We start from the raw sequence: 18928 nt of genomic DNA on the forward strand, positions 1-18928 counted from the left end.
GACACTCTGGACCCCAGACCAGCAGCGCCTGCCACTCTGGCCTCAGGGAGGAACTATGCAGAGAGCCCAGCAGCCCTTTGCTGGCCGAGCCCAGTGCCCAGTGGGCACTTCTCCGTGTCACCTGAAACTTAGCTGAAGCCTGGAGATGCTCATAAGGGAGTTGGAAGGCAGGAAAAGTACACTTGCAACTTGGTATGATTTACCAACTTCCTAAAGCCCACGGACTCCACACTGTCCCCGCGAGTTCTGTACCGACATTTTCTCACCTTGGCCCCAGCCTACTACCGTATCTCCAGGCGCCTCTTCTCTTATATTAGAGTTGTCTTTGGTTTTTTTTTTTTCTCTGACCCCCAATCCCATCCCTATATTTGGCCCCTACGTAAAAACACCCGCATATACATACACATGCGTGTGCACATGTGTTCCCACGTCATGGGGGCTCCAAGTCTCCTTCCATCTTGCTCGGAGACCAAGTGTCTGGGTCCCCACGTCCTCACGTCTCGGCTACTCTCCCGACTTGCCCTGGTAAATGCCAGTACTTCTGGGAGCCTGTGCTTCCTCAGGTACAGAATGCAGCCGGGGACCGTCCGACTTGACCCGCAGAAGCAGATCTAGTGCTGTAACGAGAATCTGACTGGGACCCGTGGTCTAGAGCAAGAATGAGAGACGAGGCTAAGGCATGGGGAGAGAGAGGCCAGAAATTGAGGCAGAAGACATGATCAGGAAGGGGAGAGGAGAAGGTGGGTGAAGGCAAACCGGGAGAGGAGCGTGTCCAGTGCAGCAGACAGGCCGTGAGGCAGGAGTCTGAGCGAAGGCCGCCGGCTGTGGCCAGCTTGGAGCCATTTCCCGAGTGTGGGTTCAGGTGTTGGATTCCAGTGGCGAGGAGACATTGTGGGGGCAGTGGAGGGACTAGGCACCTCAGAACCGGGCAAATTTGTTTTAGATCCCGCTTCAGTCCCTTACTAGGCACTTCCTCTTTGGTCCCTAGTTGCCTCAGCCATAAAATAGAGAGAATGATTCTTAGAATTGCTGGGAAAATCAGAAACAACATCTATAAAGTACATGGCACATAGTAGCTATCATGGGTACAACTCAATATTTTTATTCAAATAAACTTATTTCAAAAAGAAATGTAATATTATTTATATAATGAAAAACCAATGTCACTTGTTCTGAGTAGAAGGTAATGGTAAAAATAGGTACTATGCAAACAAATGTAAAAGTTCTATTATTTATGTATTTTCCCGGTTTTATTGAGACATAATTGACATATAACACTGGGCAGGCTAAGATATACATAGTAGTGATTTTATATCTGTATATGTTGCAAAATGATTCTTGCAATGAAGTTGCTTCAAACATCTGTCACCTCACAGAGTTAGGATTTTTTTGTGTATGGTGAGAACTTTGACCATTGACTCTCACTCATCAGCAACTTTCAAGAAGTTTTCAGGGAAAATCGCCAAGTAGTAGAAAGTAAACCACGCCAATAGCCAATCTGAGACTTTCTATTTGTGTTACTCAGGAGAATTATAGACTAACTCTAACAGGAATGGTGTTTTTAGGCAGTGATTCGGGGCTGGCTAAGGCGGGTCCCCTGCACGAAAATCATTCCGCGCCCCACAAGTGTTACAGGCTCCCCTCCGGGAAGCACTGACCTCCTCTGGTCCCCCTGTTTTGCGGAAGTAGCCCGAGTCTGTCTTGCAGCCTCCTTCCTGCCAGTCCGTCTCCCTGCTCAGTGCCTCAGTGCAGCTGCGTCTGTAAGTAGCAGAAGGGCACGCACGAAATACTGTGGGAAGTTACTAGCTTGCAATCTGTGAGACTTGGGTGGGATTCCCATTCTTTTTTTTTTTTTAATAAAGATTTTTATTTATTTATTTGACAGACAGAGATCACAAGTAGACAGAGAGGCAGGCAGAGAGAGAGGAAGGGAAGCAGCTTCCCCACTGAGCAGAGAGCCCGATGCGGGGACTCGATCCCAGGACGCTGGGATCCTGATCTGAGCCGAAGGCAGAGGCTTTAACCCACTGAGCCACCCAGGGCGCCCCTCCCATTTTTTTTTTATCTCTCACTGCATAACATTGAACAAGTGACTGTATCATTCTGTGCCTCAGTGTCTTCATGAGTAAAACTTAAACATGTGCCATATTGAATACCTACCCTGTGCCTTAGACAGAGCACCCGGTAAGTATTCATTAAATGCTAATATTAGTCTGATTTCAGAAAAGTCTAGGTTCTTTGGGCCTGCTGAGTCACTCATCCCTGGGTTCATGGAACAGAAGCGCACTCACATTCGCGCACGTGGAAAGCGGGGCATCGTGAACCGGGGAGCCCCGTGCGCCCACAGCGGAGAAGCAGAGCAAGTTGCAAGCTCTTACTCCCTCCACCCCTCCTTTCTCCGGGGCCTCACGGTTTTTCATTTCTACTTCCCTTGATGAAAATGTTCCATCTTCAGACTTCGTTCCAGAGCGGCTTTCTCCGTGTAGCACTCAGAAGACTCCTGGCCAGGAATGGCTGTTGCTGACCGCCCCCCCCCCCCCCACCCGTCTGCACGGTCTCCCGGCGTTACTACCCATCTCCGTACTGCTCGCCTCGTCCTGGGCCAGCTCACAGCTGACCCGGAATGCCCTTGCTCCCCAGCCAACGGACACCAGGCCGCTGCTGAGTGCAAGGTCACGCCCTCATCAAGTCAGCTGCAGCCTCTAGGTGGCGAGTCCCATGACCCCATGACCATGTCAGCAGAGTCTGAGGTCCTGACTGGTGTGGGGGGGGGGAGTAGCAGAGAGCGCAGCAAATCGAGGGACACATCCACCATGGGGGGCAATAAGCGGCGGAGGCGAGAAATCAGCACGAGCCAGGAGCCAGAAAGTGTGAGCCTGGAGACAGGCTGCTGGGTGAGGAAGGCCGAAGAGACAAGCAGCAGAAATGGGATTTAGGTAACCATTGCCTGCTCGGATGCCACAGGCTTCTCCGTGGCTGCCTTGCGAAACTGAGTTGTGGCTCCTTGAGTTCCAGAGAACATGGCCTTTTCCTGCTGTGCAAGCTGGGCGCGTCAGTGGCCTCCCCCACATGTGCTCCGCACTGCCGAGCTGCCCCAGCGAGCCCGCGGGTCAGAGGTTCGCCGTCACCCTCCGGCTGTGGGGCATATGTGCGAAAGAGGGGAGGAAGGCCCAAAGCCCAGGCAGTGGGAAAATTGACTTAACGAGACAGTTTAAGCAACAGATAATGTAAAGTCCGGTCACTGAGCAACTGAAAAATGACTCCTGGGCCTCCCCTGTAGGCCCATCTTGTAAAGGCCTGGTCCTAGAGCTGCACCCACCTCTCTTCTGCGGTTCTGTCTTCGGTGAGGCCCCTAGTTAGGAAGCAGCTGGAAGGTGACAATGAAAGCAGCTGAGAAGGGAGTTGGGATGGGGAGCCCATATGTCAAGGGGTGTGAGGGCTCAGGCAAGAGAAAGGGGGCTCAGGTACTGGGAGATGGCCTGAGAGAAGGAGGGGGACATTTGGCCACCTTGGGCTGCCTGGAATGGAAAGACAGGTGCCCCATGCCTCCAAAATCTTCATTTCTTTTTTTTTTTTTTTTTAAGATTTTATTTATTTTATTTATTTTTCAGAGAAAGAGAGAATGAGAGTGAGCACAGGAAGACAGGGTGGCAGGCAGGGTCAGAGGGAGAAGCAGGCTCCCCGCCGAGCAAGGAGCCCGATGTGGGACTCCATCCCAGGACGCTGGGATCATGACCTGAGCCGAAGGCAGCTGCTTAACCAACTGAGCCACCGAGGCATCCCCAAAATCTTCATTTCTGAAAGAGGAGAGATGGAAGTGGCTTAGTGAGCAGCTTAGAAAGCCACGCTGGGAATTTCAAACAGCTGTCCCACTGCCCGGCCCCATCAGACCATGTCACATGGACAGTGATTGTATGAATGTGGTCCTCATACAAAGCCAGCTGGCCCAGAATTGTCATCAGGTTTTCTAGGAAGTGTGGGCAACCTAGATGAGACAGGGGAGGGGGTCTCAGGAAAGCAGAGGGTTTGGGTGCTGGGAGCAGCTCCTAGGATGGAGGTTTTTATTGTTGTTGTTGTTGTTTTAAAGATTTTATTTATTTATTTGACAGAGAGATTGAGAGAGAGAGAGAGAGATCACAAGTAGGCAGAGAGGCAGGCAGAGAGAGAGGGGGAAGCAATCTCCCCACCGAACAGAGAGCCCAATGCAGGACTCGATCTCAGGACCTTGAGATCATGACCTCAGCCGAAGGCAGAGGCTTAACCCACTGAGCCACCCAGGTGCCCCCCTAGGATGGTAGTTTTTAAGGGTCCCAGCTGTTCTGGATGGATCTCTAGGAAGAAAGCTCCAGGAGAGGCCCCTGTTGGCTGGAGTTTATTTTTATAGCTAACACTCAGATTTCCCTGGGCCTGGCAAGCCGATAGGGCAGCTAGGAGTCCCCTTTTAAGCTGATTAGAAATTTCTCAAAAGAGATGATGCACTCGGCTTCTGAATATTTTATGTTCCATCTGTTGTCACAAACAAAAGTACATGAGGCCACGGGTGCCCGTCCCTTTCTCTGTCGCTGCCCTTCCTGACCTCCTCTTCCCTGGTCTTTCTGTTCAGTCTGGTCTCCCATTTCTAGAACCCTTCCTTCCTCTCAATTGACTTATTCATCTGTTCATTCATACCCCCCCAACCCTTCCTTTTTAAAAATATAATAAACTCTCCTGGGCCCACAATTTGTTTTGGGCCTTAGGGAGATGAGTAAGATAGAGTTCTAGCCTGTTGGGAACTCGAGGTAGGTCATGGAGACTGGCTGTAATTGTAGGAGCTGCCACAGGGTAAAGCCAAAGGGTGTGCTCCGTGCACCCGAGGGCAGCCGGAGAGGGTCCTGAGCAGGACGGGCTCGCAGTAGGCCTTGAGGTTTATGAAGGGTAAGGACCTATGCGCCAGGGAGGGGAGCCATTGGAGGTTTAAAAGGAATAAAGAGCAAGACCCACAGGGTGAGGCCGGCAGGGACTAGACCCTGGAGAGTCTTGCACATTTGGGGTTTGTCATTTAGGTATGGGGAAGCCACTGAGGAACTGTAAGCAAGAAATTCATACAGGTGGTTAATAGGATTAGTTTTCAGTGAGGAAAGCAAATTGGAGTGTGACAAAAGTCAGAAGTCAGAAAAAATATTAGTCTGATGGTTCAGATGAATGACGATGTCCATCTCAACTAAAGAAGTGACAGAGGAGCACCACGGTGACTCAGCTGGTGGAACGTCTGACTCTTGCTTTCAGTTCAGGTTATGATCTTGGGGTCGTGGGATTGAGCCCTGTGTTGGGCTCAGCACATGGTCAGCAGGGAGTCTGCCTGAGAGTCTCTCCCCCTCTGGCCCTCCCCCGATCTCTCTCACTCTCTCTCTAAAATAAGTAAATATTTAAAAAAAAAAAAAAAAGGATTTGTCCACATCACAAAAAATTTTAAAAACAAAGCAAAGAAGTGACAGAAAGGATGGAGGGAAAAGGAAGCACTTGAGAAATATTTCAGGATACCGGAACACCCTGTGGTGAGTCGCATGGGTGAGAGCAGGAAAAGAGAAAAGGTTCTGAAGGTGACCCCCAGGTTTCCAGCTTTAATGACTCAGCAGTGAGGAGTGACTATAGGAGAAGAAACGGGATTTGAGAGTAAAAATTTGGAGGCACTGACATGGAGTCCAACAGCCAGCTTCTAGCTCCAAAGAAAGTATGAATAGGAAATAAAGATTTGGGGCTTAACAAATTCAGGGAATAGTGAAAATCTTGGGTCTTCCACTTATAGGCTCCTTGGTGTCATTGAAGCATTTTGAGTTTCTCCCCAGTAGTTATAAATAATAACTATTCAACAAGTATTTGGTGAATTAAATTAGTGTAGAACGTCTCATAAAAACCCAGCAGAGAAGAGATTTTCGAGGAAGCAATGCATAGCAGTGTCCTCTGGTAGGTCCTCTCTGTGGTCCCTTCTTGGCAGACAGGACTAGAGATTAACGCAGTCTTGAGTCAAGCTTCATAGAGAAGGCCCACAGCCTTAAAAGATGTAATATCGCCTCTTGAACAACCTTCATTAAAACAGCAAGTAAAGCTTGTTTTCTCATTTTAAAAATGGTTACTTAGTGGCTTTGGTGAACCCATCCTAAAAATAAGTCTAATAATAGAAATACTGGAACCCAAAAATGCTCCTTATAGTGTTATCTCTAGTGCAAAGGACTGGAAATCACTGATGTGATCCAACAATATAAGAATGGTCAGGTAAATGAAGGCATATACACTGGATGGAAGGTGATATGGCCATTAAAAATCAGGACTATGAAGAGTCCATGAGAACATGGAAGGTGCCTGGAACAAAGAAAATGGTAAATGATAAAGCTCAGTGCCAAACTGCGTTTACTCTGTGATAATATTCCTCACCTGGTTCTTGTGGGGCTGGTGAGAGCATTCATTCAACAAATAGTTGTTGAGCTCCTACTCTGTAACAGGTCCTCTTCTAGGGACTGGGGGTACAATGATGAACAAATCAGACAACAACCTCTGTCCTAAGGAGCTTATATTCCAATGGGGAGAGACAGACAAAGGTAAGCCAGGAAAGTACTCACTCTGTTCCATAGTGACAAGTGATAAGAGGGAAATCGAGGGGGAGGATAGGGAACAGTGAGGCCACATTTTAGGTAAGTTGGCCAGGACAGCCTTACTGAGGGGGCAATCACTGACCTGAAAGAAATACGGTCTCTGGCCATTGATGTGGGGGAGGGCGTTGTCAGCCGGAGGGGACAGCACGCCTGAGGAGGCAGGACGCCTGTGGTACTCTGGGAATGGCCAGGGGAATGAGGCCAGGCGGCAGCAGTGACCAGGTCGTGTGGGGTCATCATGTCGTAGGAAGGACTCTGGCTTTTCCTCTGAGTGAAACCAGAGCCCTCTGAGGGAGCAGAGACCTGATGCGATCTGGCTTATGCTTTAATAGGATCACCCTGGCTGCTCGGTTGAAAATAGACTGCAAGGGGTCAAAGTAGAAAGAGAGGGATCAGTGAGGAGCGTAGGGCCGTCATCCAGACAAGAGGGAACGGTGGCTCGGAGCAGGAAGGTAGCAGTGGGGTGCGGAGAAGCGGCTGGATTCCGGCTGTGTCTAGAAGGTGGAGACAGACAACAGGATCTGCTGACGAATTCAAAGCGGAATGTTAAAGAGGACTCAGATACTCAAAGACTTGTGGTTTGGGCAAGTGTAAGACTAGAGTGTCCACTTGCTGACACTGGGAGGGCCAGGTTTGGGGCAGGGGGAGATGGGGAGCACAGTACTGAACATGTTCTGTTGTGCATGCTTGTTGCACATCTATTACATACATACGGCAGAGGGTGCCTCCTCCCTCCCCCATGTCTCCTAACACCTTACCACATCAGTGTGTGCAAGCCTGCCCCCGCCCCTCCACGAGCCAATCTCTCCATCTCCTAGCCTCTGGGCTCTCTCCTGCTGGAACCTGCTCTTCCCACATGCACGGGAGGCCAGAAATAAACAGGAATTTATATCCCCCTGAGCAGCTGACAACCAATCACTGGCAGTAGTTGATTTATAAATACCCCAGCTCTTCTCGTGGTATTTAGGCATGTAGCTCTTAGTAGGGTGACTACTAACTTGCCTAGTAACACACCATTTACTGGCCATCTTTCCTTTCCATCTCCGTTCCTCGTTCTTCTACCTGTATTTCCCAGGTTACCTCCTTTGTCCACCTGAATCCCTGCCTCAGGCTCTGCTTCAGGCAGAACCCAAACTAAGATGACTAAGTGGAGAGATCATATAGGCAGATGTGCTTATACATCTGGAATCACTAAGGAGATGATTGCAGGGAAGGAGTCCAAGGACGGCACCTTCGGGTAGCCGACATTCAGAGGCTTCGGAGATGAAAGGACACCGCAGTGAGACTTGGAAGCAGGAGAAGCAGGAGATACCATGTGATGTCACTGATAGGTGGAATCTAAAAACAAAACAAACAGATTCTTAACTACAGAGACCACGGGATGCCTGGGTAGCTCAGTCGGTTGAGCATCAGACTCTGGATTTGGCTCAGGGTAATGATCTCAGGGCTGTGAGGTCGAGTCCCGCGTTGGGGTCCACGGCCAGCAGGGAGTCTATTTGAGATTCTCTCCCTCTCCCCCCTCCCCCACTTGCACACAAGCTCTCTCTCTCTCTCTCCAAAATAAATAAATCAGTCTTTACAAATTAATTAATTAATGAAATAATGCAGAGAACAAACTGGTGGTTGTCAGAGCAAGGGGGTGGGGGAATGGGCAAAAGAGGCAAAGAGGATTAAGAGGTACAGACTTCCGGTTATACAATAAGCCACGGAGAGGAAAAGCACAGCACGGGCATGTGGGGAGTGAGGTTGTAATCACGTCGTACGGTGACTCCTTATGGCAGTGAGCGCTAGGTCATGTGTGGGACTCGAACCACTACGGATCCACCTAATTAATAAAACATCATACTCATATTTATAACGTAAACCAATATAACATCATATTCAACTACACGTCAGTAATAAAAAGACAAAAGAGAGCTAGGAGAAATGTCAGAAGTGTGTGTTGCCCTAGAAACCAAGTGATAAAAAAGTGTTTCAAGGGGGAGGTATAAAGCCTAAAAACTGACCATCTGTTTTAGCAACTTGGGGGTCACTGGTGACCCTGAGTGGTCTCCAGAGTAGGGTCTGCATTCCCCAGGGGATGCCCAACATGAGTCACTGGATGACGAAAGACAATATTAGAATTGCCATTTATGTTTGTCGTTCTATCTTTTTAATATCTATGCTTATATGTATTTAAAATGTGTGTATTAGTACATGCATATAATTTCTAAATATATATACTAGAGTAGTGCTCAAAAGTGTTTTACTGATAAAGCCAATCAGAAGCTATATAGACCAATACCCTAAGGTATCAGGTTCTTCCTGGTTCGAGATCTCTCCTACACGTCCCTACCATTAGAACCTCCTCTTACCACTTCTCCTCTACTTTCCTCTAGCTAACAGATTCCAGAGAAAGGCCTACGAGTCCTCACTGACCCCAGACTAGGGCCACAGCCGGCTGCTTTATGCTCACATCACCTCTCACACCGGTCCCCTGTTACCCTGCTGTGCGGGCCACCTTCCACCTCCTCCCCAGACCCACTGTCCACCCTCATTCTGCTCTCTGCCCCAGGCTGCGTCAAGTCTCCTTCGTTCTCTGGGTGCCCGTTGGCTTTGGTCTCTTGCAGGGGACCAAAGGAAGGAGAGGGAGGTTTGATCTCTGTTCACCCAGACTCTCACGGTAAGGTTGGCTCAGCTTGGCTGAGTGTCTGGAAGGAAGTTCTCAGCTCTTCTCATGGCAAACTTTTCTACACAGCACTCTGTGTTCTGATATCTATTTTCTCCCCTTTTCCCTTTGGTCCCACAGACAGATTTTGCTGGTCCACTCTAGGTCTAAAAATGGGAATTTGTTGCTGATACTTAGCAATTGGAACATTTGCATAAAATGATGTCTGGCTTCTCTTGAAAAAATTCAGATTTGACAACACTGAGTCTCCATTCTAAATAGGGACAACTGTCTGGAGTGGCGTTTGCACTGGGGCATGTACTCCTCAGCACTCCATAGTCCCCACTAATCCCTATTGCCTTCCAATAAGTGTACCACCCTATCTCCACCCTGGCCCCCTCGAGATACTGGAGTTTGCGAGTCCTAGTTTAAGGAATGTGTTGCCCACTACATGGGACCTGTGTCAGACTCTCTACTAGATTTGGAAAAAGAGAGGGTTACTTTCTTCTCTCTCTCTCTTTCTCTCTCTCTCTCTCTCTCCCTCCAGTGCCTGCACCAAGAGGGTCCTCTCTGTGGGACTGCTATAATCACCACCTAAACCACCAGGCTGCTCTTAGGTCTTCTATCCATTTCCCACAGTGCAGCCAGAGTGTTCATTCTGACCTGGAAATCAGATGATCATACTCTCTCTCCCTGAAACCTGCAGACTGTCTGCCACTGTCCACCAGATAGTCTGCCTTTCTTGAAAAAGCCTCCAAGGTCCTGGGTTTTCCACTGCTGCTGACCACACAAGACTGGTTTGGGCCCACTCCCCTCATTCTCTGTGTCCAGGATAGCGGGCTCCCCTCACGTCCTCAAACACACACGTCATCCCCCGCCCAGGCCTGGCCCACCTCTTGGCCACAGCTCAAAGGTCCTTTCCCGGAAAGGCGTACTCCTCCCTCACTTGGGCTGCACTTGTCATAGGGGCTTTTTTCAGTCTTTGTCCCTCACTGGACTAGGAACAGTGTCTTCTTCATTGCCTGGTGCACGCGGGTGCTCCGCTGTGCTCACTGACCGCCCGTCGGGGGAGTGGACGTGGAGACCTCACTCTTCCTGGAAGGGCAGTTTCTGCCATTTGATGACCATTCCCAGGACCCAGGCCTCTACAGTGGGTTCTACGATCATCCCTTCATGGTATGAAGCATGGCAAGCATCTGATTTAACACACAGTGGAGGAAGCGGGTGGGGAGGAGCATGAGGCCCCGGGGTGCCCAGGGCATGGAGTGTAAAGAAGCTCCACTTTCCACCCCCCGCCCCCTGGCCCCCACAGTCCCTCTCCTGCCTTACTCCAGTCCAGACGCTGGGACGCCAGCCTTGCCAACAGCCACTCAAACGTTGAACAGAAATAAGACTAGGCTTGTGCTCCAGGGAGGCTTGTGCTCCAGAGAGGTTTGTGACAGCAGCCTGACCGCTCCATGACCTGGTCATGGGTGCCCGCAGTGTGGGAGGCCGGCTGTGGCCGCCGGCCAAGCTACAGAGGGGACGCGCGCTCGCTCTCGCAGACGTCGGGGTCAGGATCAAGGGAGAGTGGGGCGGGCTCTTCTGCAGGCCGTCTGCCAGATTCAAGGATGGTGCTCTTTATTCCAGCCCCTACAACAGCAGCTCAGCTATCCGCTACCCAAACCTAAAGCTCCTGTTTCTGGGCAGCAGCTCGAGTGAATCTTACTCCTAAAAACTGAAGGGTAGAAAAGCCGCGAGCCAGGCTCCAGTGGCATGCCCCTCCAGGCTCGCTGGTGGGAGTCCGTCCCTGGGACTCGCTGCCTGCGGAGGTTATGCAAACCACGAGGGTTTCTTCTCCCTTACGGCTCTTCACCTTCTTCCCCAGTATCGCCTCCACCAGAGTGAGTGGGGTCGCATCAGACGCCAGTGGACCCTGCCCCCTTCCATTCCAGAAGCCCTAGTGAACCTACTTTCAGCACCAGCAGGGCTCCGATTTCAAGCCAGCTGCATCGGTTTTCATGCCCACAACCACTGTGCCAAAGTTCTTCAAAACACTTGTTTTGCAAGTGGGTCAAAGGGAGCCCTGCAATCCTGTTTTCTCTCTTACTTTCCTGGAACCTTCTTTCCTTACCTAATACAAAGTCCGGTCCAATTCGAACCAAAAAATGAATTGTTTTACTTTGGGGTACTTTCATCATTTTCAAACATTGACCACTTCTATTACATGATTTATGTTAATCGTATAAATTAATTGTAGGAAAATTAGAGAATATAGATACATAAAATTTCTTTTTTAAAAAACCACCCATGATCCCATTATTAATAACTGTTCTAAACATTTTGGTGCATTACTTGCCAGATCTTTTCGTATTTTGAATTTGTATAAGTGTATATGTGTGCAAATGTGTATTTGTATTTTTTCTCACTTGTTCTCTATTGAACATCTCTTCATTTTAATAAGGATCCACATCATGTGGCTAGCTGCTCGGTTACTGTTACAGAGACAGATGAACCAGACATCATTTTAACCCTCTCTCTGGCTGGATGCCGTTCCTGACATCACGGAAGTCTCCTTCCACATCTAGTCTTGTACACGTGTCAGACGATTATGATTTCTTTAAGATTAAATGCCAAAGGTCGGGGCACCTGGGTGGCTCAGAGGGTTAAGCCTCTGACTTCAGCTCAGGTCATGATCTCAGGGCCCTGGGATCGAGCCCCACGTTGGGTTCTCTGCTCAGCGGGGAGCCTGCTTCCCCATCTCTATCTGCCTGCCTCTCTGCCTACTCTGTCAAATAAATAAAATCTTTAAAAAAAAAAAAAGATTAATTGCCAAAGGTGAAATGGCTAGGTCAAAATGTGCAGCCATTCTGAGGACTGTCAATACGTAATAGCAAATTACAGTCTGGAACGACCCGACTGGCAACCCATCCCACATCCTGGCTCGTGCCCTCCTGGGGCTCTGCACATACTGGGCGCCGGTGTGGACTGCACAGTGATGTTACGTGCTTGGCATGAACAAAGTCAGATAAAATGTAGCCACGAGAGAAGGAGTAGGAGGGACACACAGAGAAGGAATCAACATGTAGAGGCTAGTGTGCTGAGATCATCATACAAAGAACACACAGACATCGGAATGTCCTGGAAGAGGCTGGTTCCGAGGCTAGCCCACAAGGCTCATCAGGCCTTACTTGCGTAAAGAACAGGGAAGCAGTGGCGAGCCAGGTAGAGGAAATGTTCCAGATGGGGGACAGGTCCCAGACTGCGATTTGCCATCCCTTTTCAGAAACAAGCAGAGGTTGTGTAATGGTTGAACTACAGTTCTGTGTGGGGCAGGAGTATATGTGGACAGGGGTGATGCCTGGCGAGGCAGAGGACCTAGATTGGGTCTGATCAGGAGGGCCTGTCTGGGCTAAGCAAAAATCTTTCACTTTATCCAGGAAATTAGATAAATATCATCAAACTGAAACTTCCTTGGAAGACAGAAGTTGGCATCAAAATCTGTGTGTGGAAAAAAAAAAAAATCTGTGTGTGGAAGACTCACCCTGACCCAAGGGACGAGGACTGATGTCAACTCGAGAACGGCTGTCATCACCACTGAAGAGCTCTGTGAGCTTGGGAACAGCCGTTCACCCTCTGTGTCTAGTGAAATAAAGTAGCCAATCAAGCTCCCTCCCCATTCAAAAAATCTCTATGCACCTATGAACACTGGCACATCCTTTGACTTTTTTTTTTTCTCCCAGAAAAGGTGGCCATTAAGATCCTGGACAAGACCAAGCTAGACCAGAAAACCCAAAGGCTACTATCCCGTGAAATTTCCAGCATGGAAAAACTGCACCATCCCAACATCATCCGTCTGTACGAAGTTGTGGAGACCCTATCCAAGCTCCACTTGGTCATGGAGTATGCAGGGGGTGGGGAACTCTTTGGAAAAATTAGCACCGAAGGGAAGCTCTCAGAGCCGGAAAGCAAGCTCATCTTCTCCCAGATTGTGTCTGCTGTGAAGCACATGGTGAGTGGGGGTGAGGAGAGGAGTCTCGCTCCCATACTCCCCGCATCGGAGCATGGGCTTTGGTTCACCACCATCCGGGCGTCCCAGGAGGCTTTAGTCCCATGAGGGATGGCAGGCGTCCCATCTGTGAGAGTCCAAAGTCTGGATGAGATCACACTCGCCTCTGAAGCAACACCCAGGGATCTCCAGTTACACGGCAGCCTCCTGGCTTCTGGGGCAGTTGGCAGGAGTCACTCCCAGTAACAAGAGGACCCTCATCAGGCCCTGGCCACCGCCATTTCTCCACACCTGTCCTCCACTGCCAGAGAGCCAGCTCCTCTCTGCTGCTTGGCCCTGTCTTCATGACTGTGTGTAGGACGCTCTGTCCCCTCTAACCATGTCACATTCCAAATCCCATCCACCCTCATGTCTCTGCTCAGCTTTCCCTCTCTCTGGAATATTCTTCAATCTCCCATCAGCTTATGCAGATCATTCCTGCCTTTGGTGAGTTCCTCCAGCTCTGGCTGCCTCCATGCTCTTCCGATTTTTAACATTTGGTGATGCTATTCTTACCTTAGTTCCCTGATTATTTCTTTAGGTAAATCTGGACTCCTAAACCACACCCTCCAGTTCCTCCAAGAGCTGGTTCTCACTTGCCCTCTCCGCCATTGGCCGTATTGTGCGCACACAGAGGAGCTGGAGGCACGGGCCTGACCACCACCTCCATGGATCCGTTAGTCCACAAGTCTGAGCTGTCCTCTTTACCCAGAGGGTAGAAAAGAAACATTTGTCTGGGGACTGTGTGAGCTGAGAACCTGTTTCTAGTTCATTCCTCTGACTGGGCTCTGTGGGGTGAGGCTAGGACCAGAGACTTCCTGAACCAATCACTAGAGGGAAATTAGTGACCTGGAGCCCCAAGATAGGCATCAGGAGAGAGAAGGGGAGGGGAAAAACGAGCAAGAGAGAAGAGCCCGACTGTAACGGCGGTGGGTGTTTCAGACTCATGGTGCCACAGGTGGCATTCAAGTGGCCCTGTGCTGCCGTGAACTTTCCCAGGCCAGGGAGTGGGCAGGACACACATCAAACAATAGAACAGATGGGAAGAGTCTTCTTCATCCTCCGTAGAAAGGAAATTGGGTGGGAGAGCTAAAGAGAATCAGGCTGAGTCCCCTGTAGCTCTGTGCCCTGACATTTCTCCCAGCTGCCTGGTCTCTGAAGGGAGGAAGAGAGGATCAAGGATGTAGATCCGGGTTCCACTGAGTGTGTTGACCCCGTGCCAGGACCTTGCTGAGCGCCTCAGATGCAGCACTTGTGCAGGCGGCTGTCGCTGTCTCACTTTACAGAGAAAAAAAACATATTACACAGCCGGTATTGTTGAACCCAGAATTATCCAAGCCACCAGGCTCCAAAGCCTGGATTCTTTCCCCAGGAAGCCCAGCAAAGTAACATTAAACCATCTCCCAAGAGCCCTGGGGACTAAGGACGTCAGGGGTCCCAAGTTGTCTGGATCCAGAACGTGAGAGTGGGGGTGGGGCATGTGCTTGCCACCCACGGCAGGACCTGCTGCTAGAACCTTGCCAAATATAGCCTTTCTTTCTTTCTACTGAATTCTATAAAGACAAAGGAGCCCCCTTGGTCCCCCACAAAGAAGCAAGGGTTCTGAACCATCTTGGTGTTGGCTCTCCTCAAGAGACAGCTCAGCCAGGAAAAAAAAAAAAAAGATTTATGGCCTCAAATAGGAAAGATTAGTTTCACTGTGTTTCAGAACATGCAGTTTTGAAAGATCTGGGTTCATTTCTGGCACTAATTCCCAAGTCCCATGTGCGGGACAGACTCCTGCCATTGTCCCATGGAAGAACAGAAGCTTTGGTCTGTTCGAGGGGGTGTCATGTTTGCTAAGGGTCAGGACCGGGCAGCCGGCTGGGGTCGGGGGGCGGTTCACAGGTCTGAGTTAAGTTGACATCCGTGGAGCTGCTGGTATTACCCCCATCATCACCTCACCACAGTGAAACATCAGAGCCACTGACGCCTTTATTATTTTCGTGTTGGTATTCTACCTTGAAAACGATGACTTCTCCCCATGTCTCCTTCCACAGCACGAGAACCAAATTATTCATAGAGACCTGAAGGCAGAAAACGTATTTTATGCCAATAATACCTGCGTGAAGGTGGGTGACTTTGGATTCAGCACCGTAAGTAAAAAAGGCGAAATGCTCAACACCTTCTGCGGGTCGCCCCCCTACGCCGCGCCCGAGCTTTTCCGGGACGAGCATTACGTGGGCGTTTACGTGGACATCTGGGCGCTGGGGGTGCTGCTGTACTTCATGGTGACGGGCACCATGCCCTTCCGGGCAGAGACCGTGGCCAAGCTGAAGAAGAGCATCCTGGAGGGCGCGTACAGTGTGCCCCCGCACGTGTCGGCGCCCTGCCTCCGCCTCATCCGCGGGGTCCTCCAGCCCGTGCCCGCCGACAGGCACGGCATCGACTCCATCATGAGCAACGAGTGGATGCAGGGGGTGCCGTACCCCACCCCTCTGGAGCCTTTCCAGCTGGACCCCAAACATCTGTCTGAAACCGGCACCCTCAAAGAAGAAGAAAATGAGGTCAAAAGCGCTCTAGAACATTTGGGTATTACGGAAGAGCACATCCGCAACAACCAAGGGAGAGACGCCCGGAGCTCCATCACGGGCGTCTACCGGATCGTCCTGCACAGAGTGCAAAGGAAGAAGGCTTTGGAAAGCGTCCCGATAATGCTGCTGCCGGACCCTAAAGAAAGGGACCTAAAGAAAGGGTCCCGTGTCTATAGAGGCATAAGACACACATCTAAATTTTGTTCAATTTTATAAATTGCGTTAAACTCCTGGTCATTATCCAAGAGCATTGTTGCTGCTTTTAAATTTTTTCATGGACAACTTGGGTGGAGACATTTTTGTAATTTTTAAATAAATTTAAATTTAAGATATGCATTTCTCCCCCTTCCAACCAAGTCTAGATTTGCTCTCTTGTTCTTAACCTCGAGCAGTCATTCATTTGTTTAATCAAGAAATATTTACCCAGAGCCTCCTATGGGCCAGGCACTCTTCCAGGTGTGGAGGAAAGAGCGAGCAGTGGGACGGGCTGGGCCCTTGCTCCCCTGTGCAGGATGTTCCAGAGCTGGACAAAGGCACTGACGGAAAACCATGTAAGTACAGCGCGAGATAGTGACAGCCGCTCCTGCCAGCCCCACGTTAGGGGCCTTGTCGTCAGCGTGTTTGGGTGCATCTACACTGTTTTTCCTAACTTAGGCCACAGTGTCCCAGTCTGCTCCTATTCAGGCTCTGACTTTGATCCAGAACTGTCAGGACAGTGTTTCATCCCATCTGCAGCTCAGCCAACCGCCCGGTTAGACCCCAGGCCTCTTTCTGGTACTTTTCCCTGGGCTGCGGGAGGTCAGGCTCTCCTCAACCCCAGCCCCAGTGGGCCTTGAGGTGGGAGTTGGCTCACCTAGGCCTGTATTTTTACCCCAGGCTTCCCAAGCAGTTAATAAAAACTAGCCAAGCGCACAGTCTTTCTCACGGGCCCCTGCTGGTCAAGCGCCACGGGTACTGGGAGAGCCCGCCAGCCCTCGTCCGCCTGCACCGAGACAGGAGTCTGGGTGGCCATCATGCTGTTCCCACACGCCGGGGCCAGTCAGCGTCTGCTCAGCAACAGCCCCTTATGTCCTGTTGTTAACAAATTACTACGAGTGTCGCTGCTTAAGCAACGTGAATTACTATCTGACAGTTCTGAGGTAGAAACAAGTCCACATCAGGTCTCCCCGGTGCTAAGACCAAGGTGGCATCAGGGCTGGGTTCCTTTTTGCAGGATCTAGAGAAGAATCCATTTCCTCGCTGTGTGTGCTTCTAGAGGCTGCCCACGTTCCTTGGCTCATGATCGCCCTCCTCCTTCTGCAAAGCCAGCAGTGTTGCATCTCTCTGGCCCTCGATCTACAGTCATATCTCCCTCTGATCACATTTGCTTTTGCCAAGTAAGGTAACATAGTCACAAGTTCCAGAGGTAGTCATCTTCAAGGATGGCGGGGCTGGGGGCAGGGGGGCTGGTGTCGAATGGCTACAACATTTTGCCGACTACAGATGGCAGTGGTGCTGATTGCTTTGACAGGTGAGTAAACCAGCTCCAATCTATCCTGAGGATCTGCACTGTAGAGCTGTTCTGGGTACCGACTGTCTTCGCCTGGATTCTAAAAAAATGCCTGAGACAAAAGCTTACATGCAACTGACCTATTTGGGAAATGATCCCAGGATGCAGAAGCTGTGCAGGAGTTACACAGAAAAGAGGGAAGCCATGGGCAACGGGTAGTCGATCTCCAAGAGGAACCTTCTGGAATGCTGCTCAGAACTGTCTACCCAAGGGATGAAAGGAGGAAACACTTAACCGCCAGCCAAATGTCCACCATTGGTTAAGGGTGCTTCCATGGGAACTGTACCAAGTGAATTCTGTGGGAATCTTGCAGTGAAGGTACAGCGGAAGGTATATAGCAGGAATCCAAAGGAAGGTGCTGGGTATTCTCTGAGATCCTGGTGGAAGACTGAATGGAAACAGTTGCTAGACCTGTGGCTGGAGCTGAGGGCAGGCCAGAGAGCATCTGATATGGGGCCCAGGGGTTTGGATACATAAACCAAAGGCTCTAAAGGCTAAATGAACGAACTGGGCACATGTGAGGAATGGAGAAGACAGGGTAGATGAAAACACTGTAAACCTTGGGGAGTGTGGTACTGACTTGAAGTAGGCAGAGAACAGATACCCTAGGCAGTTGCAAGCCTATTTGAATAATAAATTTGACACACAGGACAAAATGTGCTCACTGCAGAGTAAGGCGGTCCAGTCAGCCTTCAAGGAGGAAGCAGCTCTCGAGATGAGGCCCCAAAGTTCAACAAAGTTTGCTAAGATGGGTTGGAAGTGCTAGTTTAACAGCATCTGGAAGGCAAGGAGGCACGGGATGCTTTTGCAAAATTAGTCTAACAAAACTGTTATTCTCTTTTTAATTATAGGTGCATATGCAATGATGAAATAGGACAAAGATGAATTCCTTGTTTTTTTACTTCTAAATATTTAAAATGAAACCTTGTTTCTTATTAAAAGCTGAAGCCCTGATGATCTATAAATTTCCTGAGGATTGGTATCCATAATTTTCAGCATCAAATTACTACCTTTATAATAATTTTTTGTGGGGGAGAGGAATCATAGGTCAACTAACTATTCACTGACCACCAATCAGGGAAAAAAAATGAAGAACTCAGGGTTTAACTAAAAGTAGTTGCTAGATTTCTTCCCATTCAGCTGATGATGTACTGTAAGTTGGCTAATTGAACATAGTAATAAATAATAAAAAAAAAAAGTAGTGGCTAGAAATTTTAAAGAAAGTGTTCATTTTTATGTCAAGATTACCTAGCCCTAAATTATTTAAAGATCTTGTTACGTTCCGTGCTTTACTGACCCCTTTAGTGTTTCTCTCTACAACATTTCAAGGAGACATGACATGAAGTGTTTCAATTGAGTCACAGGAGTATCAAAAGCAGCTGTTTGCATCTGTCTGAGTATTATCTCCTGTGAATCTTAAACTTATTCATTAGTATTCATAAAAACAAAAGCCAAAATGTTAAAAAAAAATTAAGTGCCCAAATAGAGCACAAATTCCAACAA

At 49.4% G+C, this 18928-nt stretch overlaps 1 protein-coding gene and 1 long non-coding RNA gene across 7 annotated transcripts in view; one reads left to right on the forward strand and one right to left on the reverse strand.

Annotated features, from left to right (window-relative positions):
• NIM1K (NIM1 serine/threonine protein kinase) overlaps positions 1–18582 on the forward strand; it is a 65940-nt gene extending 47358 nt beyond the window's left edge. For 2 of the 4 annotated variants that reach the window (XM_059417081.1, XM_059417082.1), the window contains exons 3-4: positions 12999–13267; positions 15343–17298. In XM_059417081.1, coding sequence (XP_059273064.1) covers positions 12999–13267; positions 15343–16092 — 1019 coding nt within the window. In that variant the 3' untranslated portion in view covers positions 16093–17298. Of the gene's footprint in view, positions 1–12998; positions 13268–15342; positions 17299–17386 lie in introns of those variants that run through there. The other 2 variants (XR_009407391.1, XR_009407392.1) reach the window with 2 other exon arrangements.
• Positions 3635–10749, reverse strand: LOC132027760 (uncharacterized). Of its 3 annotated transcripts, none has more exons than XR_009407192.1 (4): positions 10606–10749; positions 7861–7967; positions 6712–6991; positions 3635–3797 (listed from the first exon to the last, which is right to left on the reverse strand). It is a non-coding gene; the product is annotated as an uncharacterized LOC132027760 (long non-coding RNA). The 3 variants fall into 3 exon arrangements; XR_009407191.1 differs by having other exon boundaries at positions 6712–7123; XR_009407190.1 differs by having other exon boundaries at positions 6712–7150.
• Positions 18583–18928: the final 346 nt, after the last annotated feature.

This window comes from Mustela nigripes, chromosome 12 (genome assembly GCF_022355385.1).
Source record: "Mustela nigripes isolate SB6536 chromosome 12, MUSNIG.SB6536, whole genome shotgun sequence".
NCBI classification, from domain to species: Eukaryota; Metazoa; Chordata; class Mammalia; order Carnivora; family Mustelidae; genus Mustela; species Mustela nigripes.